Source organism: Pelodiscus sinensis, chromosome 2, assembly GCF_052426305.1.
Source record: "Pelodiscus sinensis isolate ZL-2025 chromosome 2, ASM5242630v1, whole genome shotgun sequence".
NCBI lineage: Eukaryota > Metazoa > Chordata > Testudines > Trionychidae > Pelodiscus > Pelodiscus sinensis.
This window is the reverse complement of record NC_143053.1, coordinates 191,806,721-191,824,549: the sequence shown is the minus strand read 5'-3', so window position 1 is coordinate 191,824,549 and position 17,829 is coordinate 191,806,721. Positions and strand designations below refer to the sequence as shown.

The window sequence follows — 17,829 nt, the reverse complement described above, 5'->3', positions numbered from 1 at the left end:
CAGGCATTTTGATCAATGTAAATTACATTGCTCTGGGGAGTGCTTTAGTCACACCCCAGGTAACATAACTTATACAGACCTAAGATGTAATGTGTGCACAGTCTTAGTCCGTATACAGAATACAAAGTGCAACTGCCCTGTGAAGATGGACAGCAGCAGTGTTTATGAACTGCTCTGGCGGGTGAGGCTAATAACTGCAGCCCTTCATATCTCATATATCCTGTCCTGTTGTCAGAATCTAGATGAATATCCACAGCTCATTTTTGCAGATATGGATGCAGATACAAATTTTGTATCTAGAATCCTATGATTTGTGGCAATTCACAGGTATCTGCAGCTCACTTTTTGTATCTGCACAGGACTCTATTAATAGCACCTTTACAACATTTTTACAAAGTGCCTCCTTGTGAAGTGATTAAGATCTTGATCACCTGTGATTTTCGAAGAAAATACTTGACTGAAGTACGGTTACATTCACAACTTTGCTGCTTTTAATGCTGAATTCAGTATTGCCTCAGAAAAAAACAAGCCAAGCAAATGACAGGAAAAAAGACACCATGCCCTTGCAGCCACAGATAGTGCAAACAGCTTCCCCTGGAAGAGGGGTTTTAGTTATCACAGTTATTGCCTTTGCTCTTCCTTCCAGGCAAGGGAAATGCTGACTTGTTCTGGGATTGGGAAAGTTTGCTGGCTAACGAAGTGAAAGGTTCAATGAGTGTTTTCCGATCTGTTACTGTCACCTCCCATAGTCTCACCTTCTCAGCCTTTGCCCACTGCTGTGCTACTTCTGTTTCCACTTGTCTTTGGTCAGTGAGGTCAGTTTTGTTTCCTAAGACGACAATTATCACCTACAAGAAGAGAAAACAGACCATGGTGGTACGTGCAATAGTTAGGCCCGTAGTCTAGTCTAATTTTGGCTCACCCTAAATACTCTGCATTTTTAAGTACTAGAATGTGGAGTTCGACGCTGCATATCGCTCAGTGTGCTGGGATAACATGTAACTCTGTCCACAACTCAAAGGAGACAAGGGAGTGGAGTGTCAATCATCACCCAATGAAAACCCACTCTGGTGATGAGCACAACTCTACAGCCAAATTCTGAAGTTGCTTTGCACTTTATTACACACACCCGTGACAAGAGTGTAGAATAATCTCTGAGGGGTAGCCATCTTAGTCTTTAACTTTAAAAACAACGAGAAGTCCTGGGCACCCTAGAGACTAACCAAAATATACAGAATCGTGAGCTTTCTTGTGGTTAATCTCCAAGGTGCCACAGGACTACTCATTTTTTAAGAGTGTATATCAGTGGCTGTGAATGGTAGTTTGATACCCACTTCACGCAGGTGATGACAATACAAGGCAGTAAGGCAACAGAGACCTGTTCCAGACTGCTGCTTTCCCAGCCCCAGATGGTAGCATAAAATGTCAGTCTCTTCCTCCATGAAAATAACCCTTTGAGATTTCTAGAGTCTGGCACTTTACTCAGAACAACATATAGTTCTGTTTTCCTCTAAACATCACACTCAGGTGGCATATTGTCCTAGGAGAGCTATATAAACTAGGTACAAAAGTTAAGACTAATACAATTTTTCAGAGGAGTTTATCTAAACACACTCCTGAATGTTTAGCAACTCAGTCTGTGCTAGTGCAGAAGCTGAAAGCAGAACTGACTACATCAGGCTATTAGTGCTATTTAACCTTGTGTATTGCAAAGGGTTTTTTTTGTTTGTTTTAAACATCTCAATTGTTTGCAATAGGTAACAAAATCAGTGCCAGTATTTACATTATCTGCTCCTTAGAGAAGCTCAGCTCCCTGCTCTGTAATGTCTTGAATTCAAACTTATTACAATGTCCCTTAAATTTTAAACCGCACCTATTGATTTGGGTAGTTTTCACTCTCTTTCTCCCCTCTGCCAGCCAGCACTAGTTTTTCCTGTAGTCAGGCCTCTCTTTCTTCCCTGTTGAGCAGACTTTGATTATCATACACCTGTAATTTCTTTCCTGAGGTTCTTCTGTCTCTAAATACTTTACTACAGATTCTCTTGCCTATCTTCTAAAAGTCCCTGCACAGCTCTCAGAGCAACATTACCTTCTAAGCAAGTCAGGATTACTGCTTTAAGTTTGGTCAATAGTGCTGATTTTTTAACTCTTATCGCATAGGGCCACCATTTCCGCCACATGCTTTAGTCAAGATTACAGCATCTTTCATTTGCCACGGAGGCCTTGACAGACTCACACATAAAAGGGGGAGTTGACTTAGAAAGCAGAATAACCTTCAAAAACATAACAGCTACTACCCACTGAAGCCCCACTAACTCAGAAAACAAGATACCCAGCTATGGTTCATGGCTAATCTGCCTCTTCCACGACTAAATTGCACTGCTGTCACACTACTCCTTCCTTTTCCCTTACCCCCATTACATTTTGAGTACTAAAGTACATTATGGCTGTGTTTTTCCGGAAAATCAGCCACTTTTCCAGAAAAACTTGCCAGCTGTCTACACTGGCCGCTTGAATTTCCGCAAAAGCACTGACTTCCTACTGTAAGAAATCAGTGCTTCTTGCGGAAATACTATTCTGCTCCCGTTCAGGCAAAAGTCCCTTTTGTGCAAAGCACAAAAAAGTCCCTTTTTGCGCAAAAGGGCCAGTGTAGATAGCTCAGATTTGTTTTCTGCAAATAAGCCCCGATCGCGAAAATGGCAATCAGGGCTTTTTTGCGGAAAAGCGTGTCTAGATTGGCACGGACGCTTTTCCGCAAAAAGTGCTTTTGCGGAAAAGCGTCCATGCCAATCTAGACACTCTGTTCCGAAAATGCTTTTAATGGAAAACTTTTCCGTTAAAAGCATTTCCGAAAAATCATGCCAATCTAGACGCTGCCCTTTTGTTTTGCAAGAAGTGGTATGACATTCTGCCTGTTACCCACATCCCCTTTTTTCTTTTTAATAACCTGAATGAGCTTTATTTTGCTGGCCTAATGACTAAAGGCATTTAGCAGGGGAAACCATGAAAGGATATATGGATGTTCTAAGAAGATGATAAGCACAAAGGTACTGCACAGGTGACATGAGTTGGCATAGCTGCAACACTGTCAGCACTAGCTGCCTTTTAAGGGAAAATACAGCAGTCATTTTAAACAACGGAAGTGATTATCAGCCATTCTGAAATTACAGTAGAGCCTTATTGCAAATTGCCTCTTATATCTAGGACCTTAACTGTATTTTGTTAAGGAGCATGTATGCAAATAAAACCAGATGAGGATGATGAACCACATTGTTTCATCCACTGTCTGAAATACATTTCTGCTGAGAAGAGGGGCAAGATGTGAATCTTTAACACCAATTATATAGTGTGTGGATTAATGAAATTCTTCTGTATTGGAAAACTTCTTTCATTAGCTTGCCTGAGACTGAACAGAAATGTTGCTTTCCTTTGTATAGCTTTGTATTTAACTTTCTATTACTGTGCTATCTCAGACATGGCCAAGAAATTAAGGCATTAAGCTTTTACCTCTTTTTTGTCTCTGAATGTGTCAATCTCTTTCTTGAGCACTTCAGCTCTCTGGAAGGATTCAAGGCTGTTCACAGCATACACAAGAACAAAGCCATCAGCAACAGAGAAGTAATGCTTTGGAAATTCTACACCCTCTTGCAGACCCATAGTGTCATACAGCCGTAACTGTTCCTTTACCCCACGATCTGTTTCGACTGACGCCAAATACACGTCTTCCACTGTTGCTCCCTCTTCTAAACCTGTGTTTTTTAAAAAGCCCCCCCCCAAGCCCTAAGTGTTAATACTTATAATACATTTTGTAAAGTGATATCAGTATTTATTCATACTGCAGTAAAACTACCAGCACTCATAGCTTTCAACAGTGCATTTTAATCTATTTTTTTATAATATATTGCTTTTTTAAAACAGGATTTAAACTCAGATCCTATCATGTTCTCAGCAAGACCAACAGGCCAGCTATTTACAGTAGAGACCATGTCACATACACATGTACAATACACAGATGAATATATGTAATTTCATTTTCATAGGCATAAGTTCAGGATGATTCATCTTAGATGGCCCATCCCATAGATGCCCCAAATCCTGCCCACCAAAACTGTACCAGTTGTGCTATATCTATGGGTGGCTGTGGAAGAGTCCTAATTGGCCCCTCGGGGAGCATAATGGAGGAAAAAGTAGTAAGACTTAGTTATCTTTAGCACCCTATCTAATCCCTACAGCCCTGAAATTGCCACTCATCTTCATATTGAATAGTACCTTACTCCAAAAGTAGAGCAGGAGAAATAATTCGTGAAGTCTGTGGGACTACTTATGTAAGGTACTAACTACCCAACAGGGAGATTCAGGCCAAATGATGCTATAAGCAGCAAAGTTGAAGAATGTTTGAATGCAGCCTAGCTCACTGCTTTTAGTAATAGTTTCAAGTTTTCAAACAAACCTTCTGTTACCAAAATTGTCATCTCTTGCCTCCACTGCACATCTACAAATATACGCTTGTTGGTGACGAATTTTTTGTTTGTTTTTCAGACAGACAATATTGATACATTGTTTTAGAAAACAGTGATTTTACTATGCTTAATAACGCTATTTGAAACCCTTCATTCTGACAAAAAAGCTGAAGTATTCCACCCACGTATATGCCGATTATTTCCCCTGCTGCATGCAACCTTTGTTTCCAGAAAAAAAAAGTGGCACAATCTCTCCTTGCTACTTTCCCCACTCCTGTTTTTTACTCGTTTTCATAAATCAAATTCCCATTAGATTCACAGCAAACTCTGACCAAACTAATTGATCTTGCCTCCAAATACAGCTATGCTGACATGAGGCACAACACTAAGAAAGATCAGAAAGGTTAATAAAAAGAGAATGAGTGTGAAATAAGGTTGTAGATCTGATTCAGAAAAATGGTAGCAGCATGGTGTGCTGGGGTATTTTCAAAAACTAGTAGCTAATTGAGTCTGGTCTGGAAACAGTAATTGTTGCCTGCTCTCTGTCTCTAGTCATTGTAATTGTGGCAGTTCTTCACAACCAATATAATGGAAGCAGCAACAGATATGCCTATATTCTTACCTGATGAGAAAGGGGTAAAAAGGTCCTTCGTGCTGGAAAGAACGGAGAGTGGAAGTGAGAAGAAATCACAATGATGGAGGACCGTAAGCACCTCGCAGGCATAGGAATTTACACAGCAGTAATCTCAATAGATGAAATTCAGCCCTTTGCAAAAGAGCAGCATGAGGCCTGTGCGCCACTCAAAACAGGATTTAGGTAGCACATAAATCTCCTACTGGCCGTTATGTAGCGGGAATTTCCCCCATTTAGAATAATCCGCCTTTGAAGATGATTCATAAGCTTAGACTTCACACATCAGCTAGAGAAGGATGACAGAATCACCCGACAATGCTATGGTTGAAACCATGCTGCCAAGAGTATTTACAGCTATTGGCTAGTACAATCTCCCTACAGACATTTTTTTGAGACCTTGTTACAACTGTTATAAAACAGTGCTAAAGATTAATGGGAGGTGAAAGGCACGTCATTTATACCATTACTTAGCTAGCCTAGATCTCGGCGGGTCTGAGGTGAGGAGGAACAATCCTTATTTACAATGATAATCAATACTATGAAAGAACTGTGCTGGCAAATTTCATCTGTAGTAGACAAGGCACACTGTAAATGCTGCTCAAGTATCGTATCAGTGGTTTTACAATTTAGAAATGTGAAGAGTAAGGATCAAAGATACTGATAGTCATTTACCAATAAATATTTGACACCATGTAATATTATTATGTAATATTAGTAAATTTAGACAATGCAAAAAGAAACTGCAAATATTCAGAACAGATTACATAAAAATGTCAGAAATATTCAAGGCTCTTAGGAACAGAAGAGCTATTGCCTTTTAACGGGATCTCTGCTTTCACTGTGTTCTTTGGGCACCTTTGAAAACCCTGACTCAGGCTGTATGTACATGTGGGGATTTTGGCAAAGCATATTCGCTATTGTCTATATTCCTATAATTCACCTTACAGCTTGTAGGCCCCTGTCTTGCCAGAGATTGAGTACTGGGGATCTATTCCAAGCATATGTGCTAAGCTGGACAAAGCACACATAGTGGTGGGCCTTCTTTTGTAGGCAGGAGGCAGAAATATAAAGAAAAGCATTTTCAACAGAAATGAAGTTCTCAGCATCCTTCTGTCTCATAGCTGATAAGCTCTGGCAGAAACAGAGGGCCCATAAGCACCACAAAGCACAGGGATGATCTCCATCAGTGAATGGAGGGAAATTTTCAAAAGCCTGTCCAGCTGTCCAGATGTCTTTTGGAGAAATTAACCAGTCAACGCTCTATTCTCTCAAGACAAGTCAGGGTGAAGTGCACCAGGTGCTATGAAATTTAGATGTTCAGCTAAACAGGTGTCAATCACAAATAAAACTAAGTTCTAAAGAATCTATTAAAAATGAAATCAGCACCCTTCTCAATTTAGCAGATTTCCCATTGTAGGTATCCATATCTATAAAACCTCAGATGTAATAAGTCTACTTATTCTACAGTCATCTATGTAGTCTCCCAGGTGGAAGATCAGATTTTCTAGTGTCAAAAAACAAGCAGAAAGAACACACGTTTCTCCCTCCAATTTATTTATCTCTCCCCCCCCCCTTTAAACTTCTGTGTTAAGCAGCAGGAAGAACAAATAAACAATGTCTGCTCCCCACACATACCTCACACACATCCATAGGACAATTTTATTGTCACTTTGTAAGTGTCAGTAAAGAGGTGATATCGAAGCCTTGCAACAATGTTCGGAAGAGTTCCAGAACACTGATCACTGACAAAACCATGTTCATTCTTCCCTTTTCACCTCAGGAGAGGTAAGAAATTAAACCCAGATTGGTACCTCTAAAACTTCTTGGAACATCTTAAAAAAGGAAAACATATCTCACCAACAGTATGTTTTCCATAGAGAAGCTGCTCCAAAATTGCTGTTTTTCCCACTGATGCCATTCCACAAATCACCACTTTGTAGCCCTTTCCCATCTTCTTTCAGGATGGCAAAGTCAGCAAATGAATCCTGTTCAAGCACAGGGATCTATTATACTTAAGAATTACATTAACGGAACTCTGCAGATAAAGTAAAGCAAAGCTGCTGAAACATTTAGGCTATGTCTACACTATAGCCTCTTGCACAAAAACGGGGCCTCGTTAATTATGCAAATGAAGTACAGCAGTAGTCCACACTTTGCCTCATTTGCATATGTTTTTGCACAAGAGGCTATAATGTAGACATAGCCCCTGTGCTATGGTATGTTTTAATCTTATGCGTCAATAAGAGATGGAGGTGATATTGAATCAAAGTTCTCTCTGAAGAGGTCACCAGCAGTTGCTATTTCCAGGACAATGCAATTTGCTTCCCCCAGCCTCAAGCCTGCCAACATTTACACACATTTTCAGAGGCAAGCAATTTCTTCCATTTCCATGGGGCCATTCCCTCAAGTTGAGGTACACACCTGCTTGCTTACTTCCAGGATCACAGCCTTGCAGCCTTTTCAGATTGGTTTTATGTTTTTACAGCACCCAGCACGTTGTCTGAGCTGCCAGCTCCCACCACAACATTGGGGGTTTTACATATTTTTTCCATCTGATCACTCCAGCACCTGGGCCTGCATTTCAAACCCAGCACGGGTCTCACTTTCACGATCACAGGGAAAAGCTGGCAGAGGGGTCCCCCAAAAGTTCAGACACTGGCAGGCTGATAACAGCTGCATGCAGGGCAGTCACAGGCTGCAAAGGGACCTGATGTGCGATTTGGGCACGGCTGGGGGGTGGCTTATACCAAGGTGCCACCTGAACACACTGGCTAGAGGAGCAGGGACCCCCTGGCCAAGAAAAGGGGCAGCTGTGGTGTAGAGAAGGGGCCTGCAGATGCTGGCCAGGCTGGGGGGAGGAGCTGCGGAGAGGGGGCTCTCTCCAGGGCCATTAGACCAGCCCTTCCCTACAGCTGCGAGCCTAGCAACAGGGGCGTCCCTGAGAGCGCGAGGAAGGGGGCGGGGACCTGAGCTGAGGGGTCGCCTCGTTAGCCGCGGCCCCCACCCGCACAGAAAAATGCTCCGCCCACCTGGGGGAGGGGAGTGACGCGCCTCCTCACGCCCTGCCCACCCACAATCCGACTTGTGATCGCAGCCCCGCCCCCTCTCCTTTTATTGGCTGGGATGGGGGGGGGGCAGTGGAGCGCGGAGGAGGAATAGGCCAATCAGAATTTGGCCGCTTAGAACTACGTTTCCCAGCAGGCGCTGGCGCAAGGGACGGAAGTGATAGGGCACCGCAAAGGAGCGTGGGAGTTTGGTCTCTTCCTTTCCGGCTTCGGGCGCCATCAGGTGAGGATATGGCCTGTTCTGGGCTGTTGGCTTCATCCGCCCCCATCGGAGGTTGGAGCTGCCCATCCGCCCCTCATCCTCCGCTCCCTGCGCGGGCCAGGCCCGGGCGGCCCGGATCCCGTAGCAAGGGCCGGGGCCGAGGATGGCTCGGGCCCGAGCGGTGCTGGGACTGGCCTGCCCGCGGCGTGGGGGTGCCCGGGGCGCAGGCTGTGGCAGGGAGCCCCACTGGGCGGCTAGGCGCAGGGCGGGCCCTCCGAATAGCCACGCGGGGGTTGCGGCGGGGGTCTGGGTCTCTCAGCGAACTGCCATGGTGCAGCCCTTCTCGTGCAGTGTTTCTCAGCCTTTTTTTTTTTTTATAAAGTACTCATTTAAAAATTATAAGCACTCCCCCGCCGTACCTGCAGTCTTTAGACAGAATTTTTTTTTCCTCCCATTGCAACTCATTTGTTTAAACAACTTAATGGTAGCCAGGCAGGTGATGACATTTTGGGGTGTAAAAAGTACAAAAATAATAAAGCGCTGTAAAACTTAAATCAAAAATTCAGTTTTTTCCAAATTTCAGTTGTGTTGACATACCCCCCCCCAGACTTCCCTCAAGTAGGGTACTTGTACCACTGGTTAAGAAACACTGCCTTAGAGGGTGAGGGATCGAGGTGACAAGCCTTAAAAGTGCAAGGGATTCTGACTGGCACATATGGTGTGGAGGGGGTCACACTACAGTTGAAGGAGGCCAGTCCTCATAGCCTGATTTGGGAAGCCTCACTGAGGAGGTTCTCAGAAACATTTGGGACACTGGTAAAGTAAGCTGTTCAGTCCCTGAAGAAATTAGGTATAGTGTCTCTTCCCTTAAGTTTTACAGAGCAATACTAAAATTCAGGTCAAATATTATTTAGTTTGTGGAAGTTGCCAAAAGATGCTGAGCACTTTCATAAAGGGGGAAAAAATAATCTTTGCCCTGAAGAGTTCATGATGTATAAAGACATAAAATGATAAAAACAAAGGAAACTTCAGGATAGTAATTGGTGTGTGTCAGATTATTTACAGATCTCCAGAATCTCGGATATGAGCTGTTTTAGCAATGTGGTCATGCTTGACAAATACATAGAGAACTGTGAAAATGTGTTCATATACAGCAGCAAATTTTTTATTCTTTTTGTCTGATTTTTGTGGGTTGGGAGTGGGGAGGGTTGAAAAGATGTTGCAAACTTACACAGATCTGTAATTCATAGGTAAACAAACATGGGTGCCTATAAATACATCCAAGAGCTATGGAGGAAGAAGCAGTCCGATGTGATGCGTTTCCTCCTGCGTGTCCGCTGTTGGCAATATCGCCAGTTGTCTGCCCTACATCGAGCTCCCCGACCAACCAGGCCAGACAAAGCCCGTAGACTGGGATATAAGGCTAAACAAGGTAAATAGAACTAAAGGGATGTGAAGTGAGCCTGTTTTAATAGTGCAAATGTTAATGTTTTTTTGGTAGCTCTTTCCACGATTGAATATTACACAGTGTAACTGTGAGCATGCTGTCTACTTAATCATGCACTTCACTGAGAGTCTTAACTTTTTGTTTCTTGTGCTGCATTCCTCAGTGTCACCAACACTTCTGGGGATATATCCCATGGTTCTGTGTGCTTCAGTTAACTGAGCCCTGATTCTTACCCAGTGAATTGTTGGGGACCATGTCTGTCCTGGGCACACAGAGAATTATGGGAAGGCACTGGAGGCCTGTTAGAACTTGGTGATGTAGTCTATATTCTCTCTGCAAAGTGTACAGTAGGGGTCTCCAAACTTTTTAAGCATGAGATGACTTTTTGAATTTCAGTGCAATCCAGGATCTACCTCAGCCCAAACACCCTTGCCCTGCCTCCTTCCCACCCCTTCTCCAAGGCCCTGCCCCTGCTCACTCCATCCTCACTCCTCCATCCTCACTCACTTTTATCAGGCTGGGGGCAGAGGGCTGGAGTGCAGGGGAGAGGGATGTGGCCGCTGACCTTGAGCTAAAGGATTTGGAATGTGGAAGGGGTTCAGAGCTGGGGCAGGGAGCTGAAGTGCAGGAAGGTGTAGGCTCTGGAAGGGAGTTTGGGTGCAGGGGGACTTGGGGCTAGGGGAGGGGTTTGGGTGTACAGGAGGATTTCTGGATGGGGAACGGGGTTCGGAATGCAGGCTCCAGTTGGGCACCACTTACTACAGGTGGCTTCTGGATGGTGGGGTAGGGGGCTAATTCAGGCTCACCCTTGTTCTGGCCTTCCACCACTCCCAAAAGTAGCCAGTAAACTCTCTTCGTCCCTGCCCCACTCTGCTCTGTGGAGATGGAGTACAGGGTGGGGGGAGGAGCACCCTGATATCAGCAACCCCTCTTCTTCTTCCTTTGCCCTGCACGGTAAGCAAGAGGCTCCCAGAGATGGGGGGGCAGCTCCAAGGCAGAGGGCAGGGGCAGCGCTGAGAGGGGCAGATGAAGTGCCGGCACTAGGCAGCCTCCCAGCCAAACCTGTCAGGATCACCTGTCAAAGGCTCCAAGATCTACCAGTAGATCCCGATCTACTGGTTGGTGACCGCTGGTGTACAAATTATTTGTCCAATTGAAAATGGAACATGTGCTCTAATTCACATTCCCAACCACACCAGGGATAAAATGTAAAACTTGTTTAAAGTGTTTGTGTGGGGATGGGAGGAAATGTAGGGACCACATCAAGGTCAGAGCCTGGGCTAACTGCAATGAAGACAAGTTTTGAGCTGCTTCTTCCAGCTGGCTAGTTAGGCACTGTGGATAAAGGCTGTTAGCCTGACATCTTTGAAATATTGCTTGCCTTTTGTGCCTAATTATAAAATTCAGGAGTGTGTTAGGGCTGATCTACACTTAATTATTTTACTGATATAACTGCATTGATTAGGTGTATGGTGTTGTGGGTTTTTTTTGCTAGTATGGTTATACCCAGGGCTCGCCGAACTGTGGCCAGCCCCGCTCGCCAGCCACACTGTCTGGTGATCTGCGCATGCACAGATCGCCCGAACCCAGCTCTTCTGGGTTGCAGTCTACTCACCACGGGCGAGTAGATTGCATTATTTGTCGAGCCCTGGTTATACCTTGCAGTTATAACTATATAAATTTACTTTATACTGGTAGATTATTTCAGATCCCAAACTAGAATACTCTATGCCTGTGGAACTGTTGATGCCAAAACTTTGTTGCAGATAAGCTTTTAGTGTACTGTACTACTTGGTGAGCAACGAGTGAAAATTATTCTACAAAAACAGTACTTGCAGTAGCATAGAAGTATAGGCCTTAGTGGGGGGACTCAGGTTTTTTTTTTAATTCTGTTTGCAGGTTACGTCATCTACCGCATTCGTGTCCGTCGTGGTGGTCGTAAACGCCCAGTCCCAAAAGGTGCTACCTATGGTAAACCCGTAAATCATGGTGTTAACCAGCTGAAATTTGCCCGGAGCCTGCAATCTGTAGCAGAGGTAAGTGTCTTTTCTTTGCGTCACTTAGTAGCACCTTCTTTGGAGGATTGAGCTGTACTGGTCCTAAATAATCTTTTACCAGAGCACTTGTGTAGGATTCTTTATCCATTTCTTATTTTACAGATGGTGAAACCAGTGTGCAGAGAAGCTAATCTGAGCAAGTCATTTGTAGTACACATTAGATGCATATGTACATTAGGCAAAAGTTCTACTATTAATGTGTCAATGCAGCTGTCCTGTGCATAAAGTAGATTAGCCAGCAACAGTGTTAACCTTAACAAAATAAGTGGGTTTGACATGAAAAAACTTTAAATATATGATGGTACATGATTTCACACATGCTTTTCATCTCTATAACCAAGATAGACCAAAGAAACCCTTCCCAATGTTTAAACGTGCTGATATGCGTGGTATGGCATGTAAATTTATCCTGCAATCTTAATCACTTTCTTTCTCAAGAATTCTAGCTGAATTGTTGCTTCTGTGCTTGCCAAGAAGTAAAATAATCTATGAAACTATCATGATATCCTAGTCAGTTTCACCTCCCAGGGAACAACACTGTGGTACCTGGCCAGAAGAGACTCTTAGAATACATGGAAAGGGTAGGCTTATGCATAATAGAACAGGGAATAGATTGGAACATCTATCCTATTCCAGCCTAAAACATAATTATTTTGCTCAGTATTTCCTATCATTGTCATACTCATTACATTCTATTTATAGTGTATGATCAGATTTGGTAGCCACCTCTGCACAGATTGCTGTGCTTAGTACAGCATAAGAGCTAACACCATGTGATTAGGTCATTTGCTGAGGCCCACATCTTGAGAGTGCCTCTATGTTACGGAATTGGTAGTTGAAAAATGTTTTGTATCTCTGTTTCCTCCTTGTAAAATCTCATTTACAGTCTACACAATGAAACTTCTCTAAAGTTTAGTAGAAAGCTTCTGGTGCATCAGTTAGCTGGTCACTCTCTGAATTGCCTTCTAGATGTGGAGGGCTGTATAATTGTGTCCTAATATGGACAAAAAGACTGATACCTTGAAAGCTAGAACAACTGTTGTGGGCTAACTTAGCTCTGGAATTGATGACTGACTACTGAAATACTGAAACAGGCAGCTTTTGACATTACTATAATCAAAGAGTTTGGCTGCAAGATTGTTGAGAGCTCCGTTAAATCTAATTACTGTCAAAAGAACTGAACTACTGCTTATTTTCTAATTCTCAGGCTGCAATTCCATATTTAATATTATGGAACTCCATCCTGAAAATTAGAAAATAAGCAGTAGTTCAGTGATCCAGAAATAAATGTTTTATTGCAAACAATCTGCCTGATATGCCCTTAAACCTTTTACATTGATCTTTAAAGCTAGGCTTTTTCCATGATTAGAGCCTTCTGAGCACTAGACAATTCTGAAGAAACTTCAGATAGTTCGGATTCAGTTGACACTACATGTATACAGTTTCAAAGAGTAAAATGTTACTTATGTGCACATATTTCGTTTCAAGAAATGAAGTGATTGGGTATCAAAGAAAATTTCACCTTTGCTTATAGTGGGCTAACCAACTAGTGCCTCCATTGGCTATGCATTCATGATGTGCTGTTGAATGTGATGTTGAGGGGAGATTTTACATAATGATGAGAGGACTGACCTGAACTTTTGCGGAAAATCATGCCAGTCTAGGCGCAGCCCTAGTGTATTTCAGTCATTATTAAAGCTTTGACTACAAGCAGGAATGCTTGTTTTGTAGGGTTCTAAATTTTGAGTGTTGAGTAAAGAAGGTGAATATTGCAAGAAAAAACGAATGTAATAATCTTTAATTCTCCTTTTTATACTGAAATATGTATTTTCAAGTCCTTTTTATTTCATATGTAGTCATACTACATCCTCATTTCTTACTGCAAGATTGGAAATGGAGTGAGTTGTCAAGGAGATCTGTTGGCCTGTGTCAGCTCTACCCATGGAAGATTATTCCAGTCTTCTGGCTACACACATTTAAAAATAAAAAGAGAACAGTCCTCAACTAGCAAGGGAGGGGCTAGGATTAGATAGGTCTTTCTCTTCTTTCTGTGAAAATGGAGCTGTAGCATTCTTGGCTATCAGTTAATGGAGAGAGGATGTTATGTCTTCTACAAAGTAAGCAGCAGATATCTACAGAAGTTTGAGAGATGGAAGAATTATCTCTTCCCGTCTTTCCAGCCACTATGAGATTATTCCTTGTAGCTAGTGCTTTTTTTGTGACAGTATGTCCCAGGATGGCATACCGGCACCTATTTTCCTTGCATAACTTACATGAATTGCAATCCCCTTGGGCGTACCGGCACCTCTTTTCCTGGGGAGGCTGGGCTCCCAATGGAAGCCCACTTGGGACACACGGCTCTTTGGCCCCCTGGTGCAGGTGGGTGAGGGTTTTTTTTGGGGGGGGGTTGCTCAACTCCCACCCCATCCTTTCTTAAATTTATTTTTTGCACTCAACAACTTTCCCCCTGGCACCCTTTTTCTTACCACAAAAAGCACTGCTTGTAGCAATTTGTGTGCTTGTTTTCTCTAGTATAACATGGCATCCCCGTTAATGAAGCTTTCATCACTTTCCTCAAGAGACTATTTCACTGTGACCAGTAACCTGATAACATTCATGTCACATTGCCCTTATGTAACTTTCTAATTCAGTGGAGCACAAACTGTGAGAGATGCCCCTCCGCATGGACACAGAGGAACATTCTGGGTGCAAGCAGTGATGCCAGGTAGCTCTTACCAGCTCGACAGGCCACCTAGCTTGTGGGCTACTGTGGCATGCCGATTTCTACCCTAGGCAGCTCTTGCGCCCACCACTGTCGTCACCTGCAGAGACTATTGCACATGGGTTCGCCTACACAGAAAATCTGAGGGTGAAAGGGCAGAAGGGCAAATATCACGCCTATCCTACTGGTGCAGCCCACTCCTGAGGAAACCTTGGCTGTGCAATAATGGAGGAGAGGGGATGACTGGAAAAGTGTGCGCTGCTGCCATAACTGACCTGTCTGCCACATACTCTTTGTTTTGGTGTTATAGTAGCCTATGATCTTGCTCCCAGCCACACCTTTGCTCTCACTTACTCTTCACTCTTTCATTCCTTGTACTCCTCCTAATTGTCTTTAATGTATCCTTTCTCTTTTGCATTCGTAGTCTTGAATTTGCAGTCATTGTGCATCTATGCCTTTGAAGCAATCTCGTTGCTTTTGTCCACCAAACCTTTTCCCTTTTAATTCTTCATTAAAATTCACATCTGAGAAACCTTCCAAATTGCTCTCCAGTCTCTAATTCTATTACTACTTGTCCTTTTTTTGTTGTATTCTGTCCTCTTCAGGGTTTTTGGGAAAGAGAACTTGGGTTCAGTGTTGGGAATTTCAGTGATCTCTTTCTTAATTTGTATCTCTAGTTAGAGTCCTGTACATAGTCCTAAATAATTCCTCCTTCCATTCTTGTGTGAACTTTTTTTTTTTACCCTGTTGTCTAGGAGCGTGCTGGTCGCCACTGTGGAGCTCTGAGAGTGTTGAACTCCTATTGGGTGGGTGAAGATTCCACATACAAGTTCTTTGAGGTAATCCTGATTGATCCATTCCACAAGGCCATCAGACGCAACCCTGACACCCAATGGATCACCAAACCAGTTCACAAACACAGAGAGATGCGTGGGCTGACATCAGCTGGCAGAAAGAGTCGTGGTCTTGGCAAGGGCCACAAATTCCATCACACCATTGGTGGCTCCCGCCGCGCTGCATGGAGAAGACGCAATACCCTGCAGCTCCACCGTTACCGCTAATTCTTGTAAATGTCATAATCTAATAAAGCTTGAGAAAGATCTTGAATTTATCACTGCCTGTCTCTACTTAATTGGTTAATCAGGAAGTCATGTCTTCTCATGGTCATAGTTGTTTTGCCTTATTTTAAAGGATTGGGTGCTAGAATGACATCCCTGAAGAGTAGAACTCTAATCACAATGGATTAAGCAGGAACAAAAATGCAAGCTTCTCCATTCTATTATACTTGAGGAGTGTGACTTCATTTCCATGTTTGTTCAATGCTCTATGCTGAGGCTTATGTGGCTAAGTTCTGGCTGTGCCCCGTGGGTCCTGTGCTCCTTAGGCAGTTACGTGCCTCAGGCTCGCTGTAAGCCTCACATTGTCTCTTAGGTTTTTTTTTTTAGGCCATGGTTGCAGCTTATTGAGCCATTTTCATCATTGGCAAAGTCAGTGAATGGGAAGGGAAAGATCCCTCCATAATCCTGGACCTCCTTTTCCCAGAATTAGTTTTTTCTGTGGTTCAGGGAGGTGTGTGTGTGGGGGGGGGGGTTTCCAGCCCAGGGACCCGAGGCAGCAGCAGCTGCTCAGGTTTGTCACTCTAGCCCCAAGACAGCAGCCTTTTCCCTGGGACACTTCCCCAAATGCTCCCCCAGTACCTTTCTCTGATACCTGATTTAATCTTTCCCTTCTCAACTTCTCTGCAAACACACTTGTCTTCTTGGTCCATACCTCTTCCCCCTTCCTTATCTGGGGGAAACCTTTTAAAGTAGCTCCCCTGACTTTAATTGGCTGTAAGTGTCTTATTAGCCTGCTCCTTTAGGCTAGCTGTTAAATAGCCTCAGGCATCTATCTGCCTGCCTTAATTATGTGGCAGGCAGACTGGGAGTTTATACAGGGAATAGAAAACTTTATCCAGCACCCTGTATATCTGCCCTTCATTAGAGTGTGACAGCCAGCTAGTCTTGGACTGACACACTGGTAACAAAAGTCAGCAATGATGCACACACTGTAAAAATCAAATACCAATTTTGTTTTATAGTGGTTATCAGATGGAACACTGAAAGATACTTGAAGGTTAATTTGCTAGGGAGTGATGTATGTTCCATAAGTCTGAGCAGGACAAAGGGTTGTTAGTTTTAGATGTTGAATATGTATTAAAACTGAAATTTTCAAGCTGGGGTGCCTGAAATTGATCAATTCTACAAGGCTAACATGCAGCTCTGACACCCAGCAGATAACCAAACCAGTCCACAAACACATACATGGGCTGACATCAGCTCGTAGGAAGAGTTGTGGTTTTGGCAAATAAGGTGCTTAAAAATCTATATCTGGATTTGAAATCTAGTATGAAGTTATTGTAAAATGTTCTAATAAAAAGCATGCTAAATGCACATTTCATAAGTTTACATTGGTTTATGTAAAAAAAATAAAGGGTTGTTGAGTTTTTACTGAAGTTCTTCATTGTCTGATCAGCTCGGAACTCGGTTGCTGTGTTCCATTTCTCTTTATATGTTTTCTGGTTTATTTACTTTGACATGCCAAATCTAAATAGAACAAATGTGTTGATTCACCTGTTTTAGAACAATGCAAACTAATTCACAAAGCCAAGAAATACAATCTGCTTTCTGAGTGCAAGTCGTTCAGTCAGAATACTGGGGCTACATTTAGACTGCCCCCCCCCCCCAACAAGATATCCTGCAAATGAGCCTTATTTGCATACTTAATGAGCTGCCATTTTTTCTCAAAAGCCCATTGTGAAAAAATGGCTCAAGTATGCAAATAAGGGGGCAGTCTAGATATAGCCTGGTAGTAGAGCATTGATGCATTCTCACAGAAACATGCCCTACAGCTGGGCTCTAGGACTGTGAATGGGGTCTTGCCCACTGGGACCACAGGGAATATGGCTGACAGGTATGAGACTCCAAGATGACAAGATTAACTGATAGCCTGAAAGTAGCTGGAGCCTCCCAGAAACTCAACCAAGAACACAAAGGCTAGGAATGAGGAGGTAATTGTGAGCAGCCAAACTTGGAACATCTTTGTTCACTGAGGCACACTACTAAGATTATCAATTTGTCTTTTATTATAACCTGTCTTTAAAGTTTTAAATCTGAAGAGAAGGAACTCACAAGGGAAAAACTACTTCTCTGACAGCTTGTTTATAAGCCTTGTTTTATTTTGGTATTGAGGAAAGCAATTCT

The 17,829-nt window shown here is 43.1% G+C and overlaps 2 protein-coding genes across 2 annotated transcripts; one reads left to right on the top strand and one right to left on the bottom strand.

Annotated features, from left to right (window-relative positions):
* Nucleotides 1–359: 359 nt before the first annotated feature.
* On the bottom strand, nucleotides 360–7,646 carry NKIRAS1 (NFKB inhibitor interacting Ras like 1). The gene is made up of 4 exons (XM_006134324.4): nucleotides 7,516–7,646; nucleotides 6,952–7,079; nucleotides 3,508–3,749; nucleotides 360–848 (listed from the first exon to the last, which is right to left on the bottom strand). The coding sequence occupies exons 2-4, from the start codon at nucleotides 7,043–7,045 to the stop codon at nucleotides 609–611; spliced, it is 576 nt and encodes a 191-aa protein (XP_006134386.2). The 5' UTR covers nucleotides 7,046–7,079; nucleotides 7,516–7,646; the 3' UTR covers nucleotides 360–608.
* Nucleotides 7,647–8,231: 585 nt separating this feature from the next.
* RPL15 (ribosomal protein L15) lies at nucleotides 8,232–15,698 on the top strand. Its single transcript, XM_006134323.5, has 4 exons — nucleotides 8,232–8,382; nucleotides 9,612–9,793; nucleotides 11,708–11,844; nucleotides 15,343–15,698. The coding sequence occupies exons 2-4, from the start codon at nucleotides 9,622–9,624 to the stop codon at nucleotides 15,646–15,648; spliced, it is 615 nt and encodes a 204-aa protein (XP_006134385.1). The 5' UTR covers nucleotides 8,232–8,382; nucleotides 9,612–9,621; the 3' UTR covers nucleotides 15,649–15,698.
* The last annotated feature ends 2,131 nt before the right edge of the window (nucleotides 15,699–17,829 follow it).

Bases quoted from the DNA above. Each gene is read 5' to 3' on its own strand.
- RPL15 (XM_006134323.5), top strand. From the start codon at position 9,622: ATGGGTGCCTATAAATACATCCAAGAGCTATGGAGGAAGAAGCAGTCC. The intron at 9,794-11,707 runs GTAAATAGAACT...TTCTGTTTGCAG, and splicing joins GGGATATAAGGCTAAACAAG to GTTACGTCATCTACCGCATT. The intron at 11,845-15,342 runs GTAAGTGTCTTT...CCTGTTGTCTAG, and splicing joins GCCTGCAATCTGTAGCAGAG to GAGCGTGCTGGTCGCCACTG.
- NKIRAS1 (XM_006134324.4), bottom strand. From the start codon at position 7,045: ATGGGAAAGGGCTACAAAGTGGTGATTTGTGGAATGGCATCAGTGGGA. The intron at 3,750-6,951 runs GTGAGATATGTT...TAAAAAACACAG, and splicing joins CTATGGAAAACATACTGTTG to GTTTAGAAGAGGGAGCAACA. The intron at 849-3,507 runs GTAAAAGCTTAA...CTCTTCTTGTAG, and splicing joins CATTCAGAGACAAAAAAGAG to GTGATAATTGTCGTCTTAGG.